At 33.6% G+C, this 18,473-nt stretch overlaps 1 protein-coding gene across 6 annotated transcripts in view; it reads right to left on the bottom strand.

Moving 5' to 3' along the window:
• The window catches only part of Trc (Serine/threonine-protein kinase tricornered), a 130,961-nt gene that overhangs the window by 34,585 nt on the left and 77,903 nt on the right, over nucleotides 1–18,473 (bottom strand). The window contains exon 2 of one of the 6 annotated variants that reach the window (XM_072891393.1): nucleotides 12,314–12,361. The exons of 3 other annotated variants lie outside the window; for them this stretch is intronic. In XM_072891393.1, coding sequence (XP_072747494.1) covers nucleotides 12,314–12,347 — 34 coding nt within the window. In that variant the 5' untranslated portion in view covers nucleotides 12,348–12,361. Of the gene's footprint in view, nucleotides 1–5,304; nucleotides 7,494–12,313; nucleotides 12,362–18,473 lie in introns of those variants that run through there. 2 more of the 6 variants (XM_072891391.1, XM_072891394.1) reach the window with 2 other exon arrangements.

The following is an 18,473-nucleotide window of genomic DNA, read 5'->3' as shown; positions in this document are numbered from 1 at the left end:
CAATCGTTTTGAGGAACAGTCATATCGAATTCGGAGATACCCGACTTATGACCAGTCGTTCGCGTTTTCACGTCATTGCATGTAAATTAACGAACAACCTGTTTTCGAGGCAGCATTTATAATGTCGAAGAATCTTACTATTGCCTTTGATAAAAAAATTACGAAGATAAAAATTTGATATTGTTACGTAACGTAAATATCACATAAAAACATTCTATATATTTTTTCTTTCTTTTATTTCTGTAGATTATTTTTAACTTAATATCGTATCTCATCTCTCTCATCACTTCTCAATTGATATAATGTAAATCGTCATCATTCAATAGTGTCTGTGGCAATATAATAATCGTTATATTACTATTCATATTATATTAAATTACTATATTAATAAATTGTATAAACAATAATAATAGTAATAATAGTAATAAAATTGTTATTTAGTGATTCTAATATTATTACTATTACTATTAGACGTTATTATCTTACTTACAATTGCAACAAATAAATGTACAGTTCAATCGCTACTTTTATTCATTTAGACTAAAGAGTATGGATAAAAAAATGTACCCTGCATCCTAAAAGTCAAATAAAAAAATATTGTTATAATCATTTTATCTGATCATATTGTTTTCTTCCTTAAGGCCACAAAATTCTTCGATAGCAAGTCTGACGTGAAATGATTATTGTACTTCGTCGTGAAATTTACGAGCGTCGAAAGGGGCAAGGTCCTATCTCTATCTACAGTGTCCACAGTCAATTTGTAGCTTTCGGAGTATGCGCCTTAAAATCTGCGGTATTTTTATTAACCGAAATTATTCCCATAACGCTACATTGAACGTTGTTAGCCTACGAATTTCATATCGATCGTTTTCGAAAGCATTGTTGCCAAAAAAAGCACACATCGCGTGATAGAATTTCCGTGAAATAATTTAGACAGAAATTTACGTGAGCTTCTTAATGTCAAAATTTCTTTCTTTTTTAAAGTATGATACAATATGATATACAAATATAAGCTGATATAAAACAATTCTCTTTTCCCAATTCTTTTACGATAGGTATATTTCAAATGTGTACTTACTAATAATTTTAGAAATTTATTTATTAATAAATATTTGTTATTCTCATAATATTAATATTATATTATATGTATGGAAATGTTTATAAACAGAGCAAATCAAATCTATAATTTCTAAGAGCTATTAACTACAGATAACAACATATACATCAATTTTTCAGTTTGTCGAAAAATATGCTCTAAATTATTTAATTATTTATTATTATTTATTTATTACTATTTATTATTATTTATTATTTAATTAATTCCGTATATACTATTAAAAAGATGGATTTTTTTATGGTGCAATATCTTTGTTATACATTTATATTCTTAATGCTCTTTTCATACGGTGTAGCAATCAAGTCTGTACTGGCGAGGTTATCATTGTTCTTGACGTTTGTGCACAACGCATACATCGAAAAAGCCGGTGAAAATGGAAGTGGCACCACACCACGTTACTTGAGCGCAGTCTGACAGTAGCGTTATCGATATCCCTGTCTTTTGTATCGTCACGACGACATCTCTCTGATAGCAATATCGCTGCACAGTACTTCCGACAGCGAGACAGGCACAATTCTGTATTTAGGTCAAACGTAATCTGCGCGTGTGTAGAAGAAAAATATAGCGGAGCTCGAATACAAGGGATGACGAAGGAAGAGATTCGAGAAGATCCACCATTATCGTTATTCTTATCGTTCTCCCTTTTTTTAGATATTATTTAGGTCGAGATAAAAAATACTTTGGGAAATACTTTTGTATAATAAGAAGAAAAATCTCTATAGGGTGTTCAAAAGAATTCAATCTGCTATTCAATGGTTCGGAAAAGATGTATGTAGAGAATTTCGAGTAAATTCGATAGCTAATACTACCCTAAATCGTGTTCAACAATCGTGCATATCTTTGGGCATGAATCGAATCTCGCAAAGATCTTGCATAAACTGCATCGACGACGAGATTGTCTCATTCCTAACGTCATAACGGCAAACTCTCGTACGTCGCGGTCGATATTAGGAATTCCACAAATAGATTGTGAAGCCCGATGAAAGAAAGGTGATCACAATGGCCGTCATGAGTTTCTGTGCCACGGATACTCAAACTCTGAGTCACTCAACCATTCGCTCGCTCGTTCATTCGTTCGACCAGCCGCTCTGCATTGTGATCTTTCACCTAACAACACATTGGTTCCCAAACTGGACGCCGTCCAGTAGATGCAAAACAAAGAAATGTTCAAAATAAAAGAATTAAGAAGTTCAAAAAGCCTTATTTAAAATACTCGTGTTTTTTCTCACACAAAAAATTGAAAAATTTCCAAGACGATATACATAAATGTAGATTGAAAAAAAAAATCTACTTTATATATTTAGTCTCAAACGTCTTAATTTATAGAAAAACAGTAATATCATTTTGTAAAATTTAATTATAATAAATAAACTTTCCTTATTGTAATGAGTGCATCCTGAACGAGATTCGACATATATAATTAAAAATTTAGTCACGATATAAAAGTCAAAGTGTCAAAATATGTGAGATCAAACGGTTTGGCAACCTCTATGCGGCTCTAACGGCTTTAAAACTTCGAAGCGACAATTCCCACCGACTGATACAGAGAAAAAGTACGAGGAACGCCAGCCTCAGTCGACAATAATGCCTGCTTCACAGTCATCGAGTGCGTGACCTGAGTTTTGCAGTGGTCGATATCACAATTTATCTCATTCGTCATCTATAAATAAACTAATAAAGCTTAAATATTAAATGCCAATTGTATCAGTCATATATCTGCAGAATGATTTGTCCAGAATTATTTCGCCAATTTAATTAAATTATATATTATATAAAATAAAAATATACGTATATTTTTAAAAATTCTTTTTAGTTTAACGGAACATTAAGCGTCTCGATTAATATATAGGTTTATATATAATATCAACTGTATTACTATATATAATTACTATTATATGTATATTGTAATACATAATATTAATTGTATTATATAATTTTAATTATATAATATTAATTGTATTACACAGTATTTTTAATACATAGAATTTATTGCTTTTTGATAGTTTTTTAAATTAAAATATAATTAATAATATATATAAAGGTGCTCTTTAGAATTACAAATTTTATTTGAAAAAAATTACAGCTTTTAATTGCTCGCCGAATCATAAAGCTGTGCGGCCCTTTACATCACGTTTTTCATCATTATGACACGAAGAATGCGTGACGTTCGTTCAGAAATCGCTCTCTATTCTATGGGAAAGCGCATATCGCGATGAAGGGAAACCGATGTCGCTCGAGAGAGAAATCAGACCGTATGATAATCGCAGATACATACGCATTTTGCAAAGCGAGATCTTGGCGTGCAGCCGAGATAAACAAAGTATTTGGCAATTGAATCATGTTTTCGCAAAACTGAATCGTGATTTCGAAACGTTTCCTTTATGCCGAGAATCGACACGATTTAAATTTATCATCTTTCTGGATTAGAAATACATTATATATATTATACACATGTTAAAAAATTTCTTATTCTTTTTGCCAGAAAATTTTGACAAATTTTCTGGCATCTCTTATTGAATTAAAATTAATAAAAGAAAAAAAATACCAGTTTTTCTATTGAGGCTAAACGAGGGGTTGGTCACTAACAGATATAATGTACAAAAATTACCCTTTGATACGGATTACCCTTAAATTATACCTCGGATTACTTAAGCTTACCTAATAGTATCTCAAATTAAAAATAAATTTTGAAAAAGAAATTTTACTTTAAATTACTTTAAATTATTCTAACTAAAGATTATTTAGATTTACCAAAAATAACCTTGGATTACCCAAAATTTTGCTGGAATTGCCGCTGAATTACCTAGCCCTTGTACAAAAATTACCTTATAGTAATCAACTTCTCGAGGCTAAACCAATTTGTAAGAATAGTTTTTTCGAATTATTTCTTTGAACATTTCTGTAACGATGATAAATTACCGTTACCATTGTCAATAATAATAATAAATGATCACTAACCCTACATTTTATACTATATAGTTTGCTAGAGTGACATATTTCAATAATTTATCGTCACATTTATTCATCGGAATGTAATTATAGCATAATAAAGAAGTACATAGTGATACCTATAGATCTGATATACCCTTCAGGAATACGTATAGCGATCTATGGCTATATTTAAATTTACATAATGGATACAATAGCAAAGAAGAATATAGATATATTTATTTTTGCTCATTTGAAACTTTGATGTATAATATTAGCATCAGCTTTTTTTTCCATCTTGCCATAAACAGAATATCTTATGTCACTTGGGATCGAGCCATTGCATCGCTATGCAATGAACCGAGTTGTATAATGTACATACAACAGATGCATCAGCTTTTTCTCGTGCACGTGTGTTAAGTCATTAGCAGAAATGGGATTCAAATAAATCACATTTTTTATAACAGGTATAAGAATAAACATGATAATATAGCGGTAATATTGTTGTGTAATAATTATACAATTCACATTAAAAGTCTTCAAATCAGAAATTTTAATGAGAAATCAAGCCAATTAAGAGCTTTAATGAGAATAATTTAAAATAATTTATAGTATAATAATTAGTATTCATTATATATATGTATATATATATATATATATATATATTATAATACGTGAGATAATAGGTTATTCATATAATGAATTTAATCAAGTATAATTATTAATATCATGATAAACATTAAATATTTCTATGTTAAATTGCGCATTAAGATAATTGAATTAGAAATAATCATTTAAAAAGCAGAATATCAATATATTATCCCCGTGATATTACGAGACAAATATTATTACAATAAAAGTTAATTGAACATAAAAGTTAAAATAATTATTATTATTCACGCAAAATATTTGTAATATCTACAATTAATCATTATAAGCAAAGCAATTATAAATTAATTGAAAAGAATTCCGAGTCATTTTCACAACAAAAGTCTCAGCGAAAGACGAGAAAAAAAAATCTATTTACTTCAGTATATTATTTCTCACGCACACATACATATAGTGGTATCAGGTATAACAAGATATTCAAAAAAATATCGGGGTATCCACAAAGATCGATATGCGTTACTCGAGCATTTACAAGCGTTTCTTGTTTCGCAAGCGAGGCGTCGATATTTCAAGCGTCGGTCGCTTTTAATTAGCATCGCCAAGGCAAATGATATTTACCTCAGCGAAGAAAAACATGCAAATCTGCGTACCTTCGTTATCGTCCGCGGAGCGATCTCACGACGAGGTGCATCGTCGTCCGGTTCGACGCACGGTCAGCTGCACGAGCACGGCACAGCTAAGATATCCAATTTTAGCGCGACTCTCTCGGCGCAAGTCAGTGTCAGATAGCACACACTCGCGTTGAAATAACTCGCGCGATGCGCACCGACTGGGTCGAGCTGCCCCCCACACTGTTGCTCTCACTCTCGCGTTCCTAACCCTCTACACGTACGCAAACGGCGTCCGTTTCCTTCCCTCTTTCCTTTCGTTCGATATCAAAAGTTGCATCACTTCTCACAAGCATCGAACGACGAGACGGAAAGCGACCGGAAAGTATTCTTTACGACAGTGTCTATAGTAACGGAAAAAGATCCGGCATGCGTGTCCATTTTCCCCGAAATTCTCCGAAACGAGGAGATAAAGCTTGTCGCGCGCGCATAGACACGTATATACATACACACACACACGAACGAACGTATGCATGCACGCACGCACGCACGCACACACACATGTATAAACGAAACGAACCGCGCGAATGCCAAACGGCGACTACTCCTGTTCCGTTCTGATTTCTTCGGCGCGCAACGGCGAAGGGGGAAGCGCTCCCCGAGGGGTGACGAAGAAACCCGAAAACGTCCGATGGACTCGCGTCACCTGATCGCGGCCAGTCGAACACGCGCGCGCGTCTCTTTCTTCTCTTAATCCTCTTATCTCTCTCTCTTTCTCTCTTTCTCTTGGTCCGCTACCTTCACCGCACGTAGCAGAACACGTTCTTTGGAAGCTTCCGCGCACAACCACGTGTCGTTCTTGAATACGACGTCGCGATCGTTCAACTTTAACGCGTCGAGCGGACGATCCCTTTTCCCTGTACAATTATTAAAGGGACACTGACATAAGGAGAGAAGGAGGAAAAGACGCGACGAGATGCACGGTCCTCGGGCATCTGAGCGCCGATGCGCGACCTGGTCTCATGCGAGCGATCCTCTCGCGCTTATTTCCGTCGGCGCCAACGCGCGCCGCCAATCGCTCCGCGCCCTCGGCCCCCACTCACGCCAGTCACGGTCCAATGACGGACGGACGGACACCTATGTGCGGCGCGCACGATGGCGCGAGTATCCCGATAACGCATTATCCAGGCGTCGTGTCGCGTCGCGTCGCTTTACTTTCTTCCGTCCGTCCGTCGAGGCGAACCTCTCTCGCGCGTTTCTATCTATCTATCTATCTCTCTCCCGCTTTCTGGTCGATCGAGATTTGAAAGTAAGCGCGCGGGATCCGGCACACGATGCGATTTATCACGGGGAACCGAATGCGCGATATATCGTGAATGCCCCGTTAACGAGTCGAAGGGGGTCAAACGTGAAGGGTCGGTCGCGAACCGTGGCGCTTTCTAAAAATTAGCGCGGCTCCGATGGCAGGCGGGAGAGCCGAGGGAATTTATCAATCAGCGCCGTTTCGATGCGCGAAACACGACGAAATATATAGCCCAGGCTAGTATCTATGCCATAATAGATGGGTGGATAGATAAGTGAATGTATTTCGTGTTGTGGAAGTAACGGACATTAATCTGCGTTGAGATATTACAACTCTGCAACGGACTCTAATCCTATATTTATACTAAGAAATTAATAATTATTGGTTAACCCCCATGTTAGAACCTGACTGATTCTTGGTCTCTCCCTGGGAAAAGCTTTGAATATTGCCCGATTGTCTGGAATTATACTCGCTTGTTTGATGTTGATAAAAATTTTAAGATTTACTATATCGTATTGCAGTAATTTCACTACACAATAACATGCAAAATTGCAATGCAGAAAATTAGTTGTTTCTCTGCTTTCGGTCCAGTTGGTTTTATTGCTTCCGGACGAGCTTTTAATTTCAGGAAACTGATAGCGGTTACCACGAAGAATACGATAGGTTCATTTTTATCTGCTTACTCAAGCAGAGCTTGAAAAGTTTGCGGTATTCTTTATCTCGTCGCTATATTCGACGACCACGTGGTCAACGATAATACGTCGAATGCAATGTATTTCGAAATTGAACGAAAGTGTATGTTTCTCGTTAGAATATTGATAAATCGTTTTTCGCAAAACAAATTCAACACTTGCACTATTTGAAAGCAAAAATAAATAAAATTGATCACGTAAATCTGATCAAGATTGATTCATCTAAACATATGTTTAAAGTAATGTACAATCTGCTGCCTCTCACACAAATACCTGTAATCGCAGAATAACTGCAAATTAATGATGTACTTCTAGAAACATAAAGAGATATATTTGTTTTCTAATCTACATTTTATAAATCTAAAATCAACATATACATTCTCCTTTAGAAAAATTTCAGTGTCAATATCTCAGAAAATTGATCAAAAAATAAAAACCTGATAGTAATAATTTTACTCTCGTAGTTTAATCTGCAAATAAAATAGTTAAATAATCTCTGCTTAATTTTTTTCACCAACCAAATTAATTGTTTTTAAATTTATATTTATATTCAAAAATAGAAATCGATTTTTTTGTAATGATTACACATATATATATATATATATATATATATATATATATATTAATGTAACATTTCAAAAATATTCAATTAATTGTAAAGCTAATATTATTTCTAAAATCATTTATAAAAAAAACTTACTCTACACTTTCATTCATCACGTAATTATCAATAAACAATAACTGTTAGCTATTGTATCTAAAACAATTGTATTGTGTAATGTTCATTGAAAATTAGTGCGCTCGGTGATCGACATTGTTGCTAATGATCGCGTTTGCCGGGTCGCGGATGCACATATCGTTTGCAAGCATGGATCGATCCGTACCGATGCGTACACTATATACGCGTACACGTGAGAATATTGATTCCACCGCGTCAGCTGCTTGCTTGCTCGTCTGCCCGCTCGCCTATCTGCTTATGCTCATCTAGCTTGGTTACCCTACCGCATTCTAACCCACATTCACGTGCTCCGCCACGCGACCGCGCACAAGTAACCGGACTAGGATATCGCTCTTCCGGAGCGGCTTGATATTTTCTAGTGTATCGGATTTACCAAAGAAACGGATATTACAATTCCGATACTCCCAATCGCGCGATTGTGATTTAATCCTTTCCAAGTTCCGACTTAATTTTTCTGTTGTCAAAAAATATTGTTGAAGAATAATTTTTCTTCACCGTGTTTTAAAAAATCCAAAGTTAAATATCACTTTTTCTATCTTACTTCAGATTAATTTTGCAGCAAGGAAAGTGCAAATAATGGAATGACACATTGTGTGTTGGAAGAAAAAACGATGAAATTTTTTCAAGATGGATATCGGACTAAATTCTTGGAGTATTCCAACACTACGTAGCGTGGAGAATAATGCGGATTGATAATTGGATCGGGCGCATAATTGCGCTTAATTGCGGAAGCCGAGCGGTCGCGCTTCCGATGGAAATCGTTTAATGCTTCCTTAACGGGAATCTCGCGGGCGGGGTCGCGAGAGCTGCTTTATCCGTGTGACATGCGCTATCCGGTTTTAATGTAAGGAATCCCTACAATAACGTGCCCGATAAATGCATCCAATAACGTTCACCGTCACGCGAGTACAAGTAACGCTAATCCGGTTAATCCGTTTAAGTAAGCCGCATCCTAACTCGATACGGGTATCCCTTAACCGTAAAGGCCCTGTTTGCTCGTGAATGTAATGAACACAAAGAGGGAGATATTTCGATACTCCGAATGTCGATTACGAGTATCGAACCGCTCGACCGATTCTTGTCCGGTTTACGATTCCAATTCGAGTCGAAATAAATTCGACAATTTTTTACACGGGCTAAAACCTGTCAACACACATTTGCGATACTTGTATACCATGATTCATGACAGTTAGTCGTGTTATAATAGTAAGATTATCGGACTGAAATAATTAGAGAAAATACTTCAATGGCGATTATTAATCTATTAAAAGCAAGTTTTATCAGTTCAATATATTTAATCGCGCTTTATATGAATTTTTTATCTGACTTAAGTTTTGATTCTAATAAGAAACAAAGAATCAATTAATTCGAAATTATAAATATGGCCATCAACTGTTTAAATATCGTTTGACTGTCAATTTCTTATAATTTGTTGAAAAGCGCACACATACCTATTCTTTTTAAGTACAATCATTTATTAAAACCGCAATAACCTTTTATTAAAAAGAAAACCAGCTGTTGCAGATAAAAAAATTTTACGTTTTATTTTATAGTGTCCTCGAGCTACCGCTATTCTTTGACCTACTTCAAATCCATTTTTCTTTAGTAAATATTTGATTGAACTATCATTAAATTCTCCAGCATTCAATATTTTCGTAAGCAAACCTCAAAAAAGTTCAGCCATCTAAAATTAAACTGTAAAAAAAATTCGCTACTCTCGTTACCTATTTTTTGCAACTTTTCGTTTTTTTTTTTTTTTTTTTAGTTTCTAAATTAAAAACTACATTCTCGTTTTCTTCGTTAAAAAAAAATTTTAATTCAAGTTGCTTGGAAAATTCATACATGAAAAAACCGAAAGAATGATAATGGCTTTAACCACACCCTGTGTGGTTTTCAGGGAAGTAAAAAGTTAATACATATTCTGGAAACGTTATTCCGGAAACATTGGCGCAAAAGCGTGAAACCCGGCCCCTTTGTTTCTGGGTACGCTCGACGATCTCGAACGGACGCATTGACCCGCTCAAAAGTACCGTTCTCTAATTGAGGCGAACGTGGACCGTGAAAAGTAACAAAAAAACACAAGGTAGAAATTGATAGTCTCGAGCTGCGGGACGAGTAGCAAGAAAAAGCCTCGGGATGAAAGTCGCGTTTTTAGGTTTGACCTATCGGAAGATCAGCAAAGACGAAGCAATATATCACAATTCGAGTGCAATCTTATCGAATTTATCTCTCTCGCAAAGACCTCCAGCATCAATATCTAAATCAATATCGTACAATTGCTTTAAAGATATTAAATTAACGATAAGTTTTAATGTAAAAAATATGTTTACATATGTTTTCATACATTAAAAATAAAATTCGGTTCAATTTTTTTTATTTTTGTTTTTCATTTCTCTTATTTCTCTATTTCATTTGTATCCATGAATGTTTTTAGTCTGAATTTATTTATTTAAATATAGCGTTCAGAAATTTTTATCTGATAAAAATAGATCTACACAGAGAAAATTTTATATTAAAAATTACTATGGTATGTAATAACTGTGAACTATTAGGAACATTCCAAGTTAAAATACTATGTAAAACTGTACAAATTGATGTAATTTTTACATAAATACACCTAATGGTCCACAGTTACTACATACCATAGTAATTTTTAATATAAAATTTTCTCCGTGTAGAAAAAGTTGATATCAGCAAATTGCAGATAGGTTTTATTACGGAGTTAAAACAAATGTGATAAACTCCTGCGTCAAAGCAGTGTTTCCGTTTTATGTTCAGTCTTGAATGGATTAAATATGCTGTAGCAAAAAGGTAACTGATCAACGTTGAAAGGACACAGCCAGACGTGCAATCGAAGGATTACGTAAGTTTACATAATTTGGACGGACGTGACTATCACATGTGGATCTACTCGCGCTCTCGAGCAGGAATTACAGGCTTCGATGTATGCAATAACGAAATAAGCTCAAAATGTGTGAGGATAATCTCTGCCATAATCCATTTATAGTGAGGAGAATTGCTGACATAATTATATACGTGAAAGTAGAATAAATTTGAAAAAATATAAATATTTTTTCGACGCATTTGTAGAAAGAAAAGTATAATAAAATCAGATAAAATAATGGATGTGATTATTTGTGTGTCATATAATGTGTGTGTGTATGTCATCAAAGAGAAGAAAGACTACAAGTATCTGAGTTTTGAAAACAGTAATCAGTAAGAAAAATCTTGTGAACATTAGAAAAGCAGTTCTAATGTGAATTAGTTTTTCACATATTAAATAAATTCTTGACTATAATAGAATGATATAAATAATGTAATTCAGGTCAAACATCATACAATATTGTAGTAGAATATTCTACTCTTTTTTTTTTTCTTTCAAGATTTTAGAAAGCCATAATATTCTGAATATTATATTATGTGCTTTCACAAGATTCTTTGTTCCTCAAAAAAGAAAAAATCTGACATTCATGCAAACTCGATATGATATGTACATATACATAATTTTGCCGCATTTTATCCTTATCACTGTAATGCAAAGTTTCGTGCTGCTATAATTTAGTCCTGAGTAAAAATTAATCTCTCGTGAAAGAAAGTTTGTGGGACAAACTTATCACTTTCGTGCCACTAATGAGTCCTCATTCCGTTTGCGTTACTCACTGACTGTCTGACAATCATCATCGAAAGCTAATCGTCACTATGCGTTACCGAATAGAAAACCACATCGATGCGACCGACCGTAAAATGTAAAAGGATTGCCGTTAATGATGTAAGACGTTTCACTACGCGTTGTAAAACGTCGCCGCCCGACAACATCGGATGATTTCAAGTTTTTGCGTCACGTTCACGTAATCGAATCTTCTTGACTATGAATTATCCGAATACGTGACAATTTGAAAAAAAGTGTTTTAAAATTTCGTTCTCCAGAGAAGAGAGTGCAATAGATCTTTATCTTCATCGAGACAATTTATAGTACAGAGCGATATAAGCTTCACAATTTGTTTAATAAAAATAGTAGTAGTTTGTAATATGTTAACATGTTAATATCATAATATTAAGATATAATATATAAATTTTTATAAAAGATATTTATAAGTTTTTTTAAATATTAATATTATATTATATTTTTAAATATAATATAATATTAATATTATTATAAATTTTATTATTATTATATTATTATTATATTATATTTTTAATATTAATATTAATATTATGTTAACATAGTTTTAAATATAAATATTCATAAAATATCTTCAATTTTTTATCTATTATTCGAAAAGATAAAAATGTATATTTTTTGCATGCATTATTTACCCATTTTACGGACGATTTTTCCTGGCATTTTCATCAGCAAATACTAACCTGCAACATAAAGAACAAGAATATGTCAAAACACATCGTTTTAATCTAGAGATAAGCGAATCTACAATTTCAAATTGCCTTTATCGGCAAAACACAAAGAGCTTGATATCAAGATATCGTTTGCACAAATGCAACAATATTTTCTGTCGTAATGTATGATCAGAGATGCGAATTACATTACTCGTTTAAAATGAAATGATAAGCATCTATGATGTCAGATTGACTTTATTGGCACAACAAAGAGGTCGATATCAAGATATCATTCACACAAATGCGAACAATATTTTTTATCATACTGGGATCGGAAATGCAAGATATATTACTCATCTAAAAGAGATAGAGCAATATAATACAATTAAAAGAATATAATTAAAAGTGCGGATAAGAATGCAATTAATTTGTGATTCTGGATAAGCTATTTTTTCATAGCATCCTTTTTTTTGTTTTATATACTTGATTTCGAAAGGCTATATTATTTCTTGATTTATTTTAAAAAATATATGTTATTATAAATGAAAATTAATTTAATCATTCTAGGTATCAATCATAGAAATTGTATCCTTCAAAAGTACTAATTTATACATAATTCCTAATATTATAAAAATCTAATTCTGTTTTAAAGAATATCAAATATTATTAATCTTTATTATGCAGTCTCATAGACATATGATATTATAGTAAATTACAGTTATGTAAATTTATAGATATTCCTTTTAGTCCACAGTTGGGATAATTGTATGAAATTGACTAACGGAATCGATAACATCGATAACGCAAGTCATCGGCGCTGATAGTAGCGATTAATACAACAGAAGATGATAGTATGATTCATTTTATGGAATTATACTCCGTTGAACGTACAAAAAATTGCCGTAGAGTAAAAAAAAACCTTGACGAGAGAATAACAGGATTTAACGAAATACATATATGTTGTGTAAATAAACGTTCGCTGAATCACGGTAAAAAAAATGTTGAAAGAAACTACGTGCACATTCAGAAGTAGAATGTCTATTTTTCTAAAATTGTTCTTGCGTACTAATAAAAAGTGCAAAATAGGCACTAATTATTTCGCGTAATTTCTTCACGTACAAAATTTATAAAACATTCAGAAAAAAATGGGGTGAGCCATCATTTTCCACACAATTTTCTAAATTTCAATTACTTCGAATTAAAACGATAAATATTACGTTATTCATTTATACTTTTCAAAATTGCTTCACAAACAGTTTTAAATCTCCAATTAAAAAGTTGTTTTATTAAAAAGAAATATATCTGCGTCGAAATTTCGCAAGAAATAGCTACGTGACAACTTTTTGTCACACTTCTGGGACACCCTGTAAAACGGTAGCCGGTCATTGTCGGGCCGACAATGTCGAGCACAGTTTCTTTCCCAGTTGCTGCCCGTGGGAATTTAAGCGCACCGGTTCGCCAGACAACCGCTACGAACTACCCAGGGCTACCGCGAAGCACTGTTTGTTCCTGAAGGTGGGGAATTTTATCGTGCGCACCGAACAGAGAACATAACGAGTTTCTTTCAGCAAGTCACGATATTCAACGTGGCTCTAAACCTGCGATAAGTAGTCCTCTTGCATAAAGTTGCGTTTATTACAAAGCGAAGGGTGAATGATACGAGGGATGAAACGGAAATCTAAAGTTAGATTTCGCTCATCGTTTTCGGATTTGGTCGTTAAATATTCTGATCTCGTCGCAAAGTGGATATCTTTATCTAATGGCGCTATAGATTTTTGTCAGATATATATTGTAATTTTAATCCGATTCGCTTTCTAGGCACACGTCAATACATCAATGCTATATTTATAAAGGAATTCCTTTCCTAAAATAATTCAATATACAATAACTTACAAGTATAATACAACACAAGCAATCTATTGTTCGTCTAGGAGATAAAAGATAAGATATATATTGTACTACGTGAACCTCTAAACTGTTTGATTATCTCTATCGAAATGTCAAATCACTTATTCTATTTTTACTTTACAATGTCAAGTTCAAGTATTTAAGTAATTTGTATTTTGAAAAATGTAAAAGAATTCCATAATATATTATAAAAAATGCACAATGTCAAATAATCTTTTACACATTTAAGTTAAATGGAAAAAAAATTGTAAAAAATACAAAGTCTTTTTTTTACATTCTCATGGCAACTCGTGGATAATTCGTATATCCGAGTCGGAACGTTTCGACTCGGGAGGATCGATGCTTGTCCTCGAGACGTCAAATCGCGTCGCGCAGGAGCAGCAGCTCGAGACACGAGTACACATGTATGCGCGATCAGCTGTGCTGGATACTCGGTGGCCTCAACCAAACGCTCCACGTGTGCATTCTCAACCCTTCTGAGTCATTCTATCCTTTTCTTTATTCTCGCGCGATGGTTCCCTCTCATTGTACGAGTAAGTGGTTCTTCTCTCGGCGATGTGACGCAAACAAAGTGTCGTGTTGAAGCCGGGAGAGAAAGCAACAGAGGGAAACAGAGACGACCGTTTCGAGGAAAAAGAAGATGACGGAACGAGTCGGGGCAGGGAGAGTCTTATTGATTTTTTCGAACATCTGATCGGACGAGGACGAGGACGAGGACGAGAAGGAGAAGGAGAAGGAGAATGGGCAAAAGATCTTCAAAGAAGGCGAGAAGCAACCGTGAGAGCGAGAGACGAGGAATCATCCCGTTCTTTTCCGTTCTTCTTCTTCTTTCCGGTGGCCTTCGGCAGAAACTCGAGACTGTCCCGTACCTGTGTTGCCACGGTAACAGCCTAGATTCTAGAGGAGAGCGGATGTATAACTCGGAGAGAGGAAAAGTGGGCGAGGAAGAGGAAGGAGTTAGAAAAGAGGAGCTTGTATTACGCGGTCGCGTCCCTCTGTTCCAGATTTCCATGCCGCTCGGTATCCGCGATAACTAACACACCGCGAAACACAGACATAGGTACATAAATATGACGGCGCATCATCATTCCGCTCCGTCGGAAGTTAGTAATTTCGCGAGTACGTACACCAAGCACGAATGCGGACGAAGTTTGACACAGTCCTTGGTTCATGATTAACAACTTGTTAGTTGATCGGAACTAGTTGCGGAAAGGTTACTCCCGGCACTTTCGAGGTACGAAGGAACTCGCGTATATTTAATATGCGCTTTATCAGATGAGAGTAATTTCAAAACATAATTCTAAAGCACGAGACTAAAAGTGGAAGAACGTCACAAATATTAAAGTTTAAATGCGACGTTTAATGAAACTGCGATTTTGTTAACACTTGCTAATAATAATTTGAAAGTAACGATCGTTATAAAGTCGAGCGTTGCAACAACAAAAGCAATAACTTATATTCAATTATTAGAGTTAGCTAATGACTAGTATACTTCGTTCTACATTTCTTTTTTTGTTGAATCGTTTGTTTGCGTGTCGTCATAAGTTAGATGATTCTGAAATATTACATTTTAATTCATCATTGTTAAAATATAATGGTTCTATATATATATATATTATTATTATTATATGTATTTAAGTTACGTCAGAGTGCTTTTCTTACAAACATGATTAATTATCCCTGATGATCGAGCTAGTTGGAAAAGGTTTCTTCCGACATTTTGAAAGCACGAGGAAATTCAAAGCATATCCTTACACAGAATTACAAGCAAATCGCGAGCGAAATTTTTGAATAGAAACTAAGAAATTGAAAAAGCATTACAAACGCCAAGTTTTGTTTATGTCTTTAGTACACACAAAATTTTTTAAAACTTTAAAAAAGTTTTTATAAGTCTTTTCTCTCATTATTGTTGTTTAAGAAAAAAAATTGACAATATAATGGATTTTTTTGAATCTTAAATATATCATACATCAAAGGTATTCTTAAAATTTTTTCTCCCTCTCTTTTATATTATTATTTTTATATTTTATATACATTCTTCGTTTAAAATATAGTTTTGTGTTTCTAACAAATAGGATATAATTTCGCTTCAACGCATGTGTTTTTTCAATTTACGGCGCAATACCATTATTAAATCACAGTAACGAGTTTTCGGAAAATTGTATAATTAACGATATTATTTCTACTTGCTTGTGTTTAAACAAGTGAGTCATGCAAAGTCTATCATTCTTTCATCATTCATTCCTTTCATTGGACTATATTTACCCGAGAACTTGCGAAATGATGCAAGAGCACATATAAACTTACATGCGTTTGTATATGTGTGTGTACGTGTGTTTGTATATGTGAAGCCATTAAATATCAGAAGTTCAAAAAAGTGAAGAAATTGCAAGGAAAAACTGCGAAAGTTACTTTACGACGACGTCCTAGAGTGATGTATTTCTTTTCTTCTTTTATCTCACGAAATACATACATTGCGATGATAAAAGAAAAAAATTTAGAAAAAAAAAAGTTTATTTTTATGCGCGTAACTCTATTTCTTTGATAGATAGAAATTGCAAATCTGATTGTGACAAATATTGGTGTAATTATTATGACAATTCAGTTTTGATTGCAATGATTCACGTTGTACAAATGACAAATCGAGTATAAATGAATATTCACAAATATATGATAGAAGCCGCAATATCGCACTGATGATTATACGCGCCTATTGAAATAAACATCGGCTTTATTCTAGAGCTCTTTTACCACAAGCCCGCAATTATTTTCTCGCTAACTATATCCCTTTTCAGAAAAAGTTTTCTCATGAAAAACCACACAATAAATCGGCGCATTCGTAAAAAATCGTCATTTCGTTCATACATCAGTAACTTATTAAAAATAATCATATGAAGATTACATCACAGAGACAAATAATATGCGATAAAACAATATTTTGCAAGCAATTTAATTCTATGAACAGGATGTATACTCAAATTCTGTAAAAAAATTCCCTGAGAATTCCAGGATCTTCCAGGTATTTTTGTTCAAAATTCCAGATAAAGTTAAAATATTTTTAGATGCAATTTTAAAATAAACTTCTTTATTTTAGCGTATCATTTTTTAACGTAAACAAAAAATATATATTTTAAACAATTTTATATAGACATAAACAAAAAATATATATTTTAAGTAGATTTTAAATTTTAAATATTTTAAATTTTTATAAAAAAATTTTAAAATAAGTACTTCTTTGACATTTTTTTAAATTCCCTGAATCCTAACGAAATTCCATGAGAATTCCATGATTTTTCAAGATATAATAAAATTCCCTGAGAATACCAGATTTTCCAGGTTTTTCCCGGGAATATACACCCTGTACGAAGAATAAATTCAACAAAATCTTTAATTGATCCTAATGATATCAAAAGATTTTTTCAAAACACAGATATCGACTCAAATAACATTTCTTATTTTTTTAATTGTTTCATACTATCGTTTATAAAGATATATTCTCGTATATGTCATGTAAAAAGATAAGATATAGTTATTGTATTGCTCCTTCAATATTTTCAAAATTTTTTAATATAAATTATTTAATATTTAATAAGATAAAAAGATTCTATATTATTATTTTTTTTACATAATCTTCTTTAATTCATGATTTAAAACCATTATTAATTGAAGGATTCTCTAAGGAAAAACATGAGTTTTATAAATCATCATTTTTCACAAGATACCAGCTACCCTATATAAGTCTAACATAGTGATCACAAATGGCTGCAATTAAAACAAACTTTCTCTTGAACAAACTACAAAGAGATTCATGTTCGGAAGGAAGCATACAGATCTATTGTAGTTATAATTTTGCAACCTCTGATTTCTCTTCTTACTCCGCGATTTCAACGACCATCATCCTTATAGCATCTCTCGCGTGGTAAACCTAAATCCGATGGATGGACCCAGCACCTCACATAACGACGGGCATCCTGCCAGACAGGATGAGAACGTTCTGCACGCCAGAATACACAGAGCGCGATAATCTGACCGCTTGTACCACGAACGGAGATTTAAGAGCGAAAATAAGATTCTGCTGGAAACTGCTGCGGTGTGTCTGAATGGTTTTTGGATGAAGAAAAAGCGACCGTGTTACCGGTTCGCGCACCGATAAGATTGTAAAGTAAAACGAAAAAAAGTACGCGACTTAAGCTAAAATTTCGCGATGCTTTTTCCACAGAAAATTTAGATTTTT

Source organism: Anoplolepis gracilipes, chromosome 4 (genome assembly GCF_047496725.1).
Source record: "Anoplolepis gracilipes chromosome 4, ASM4749672v1, whole genome shotgun sequence".
NCBI lineage: Eukaryota > Metazoa > Arthropoda > Insecta > Hymenoptera > Formicidae > Anoplolepis > Anoplolepis gracilipes.
Note: the sequence above shows the minus strand (reverse complement) of the source record. Positions and strands in the feature narration are given on the sequence as shown.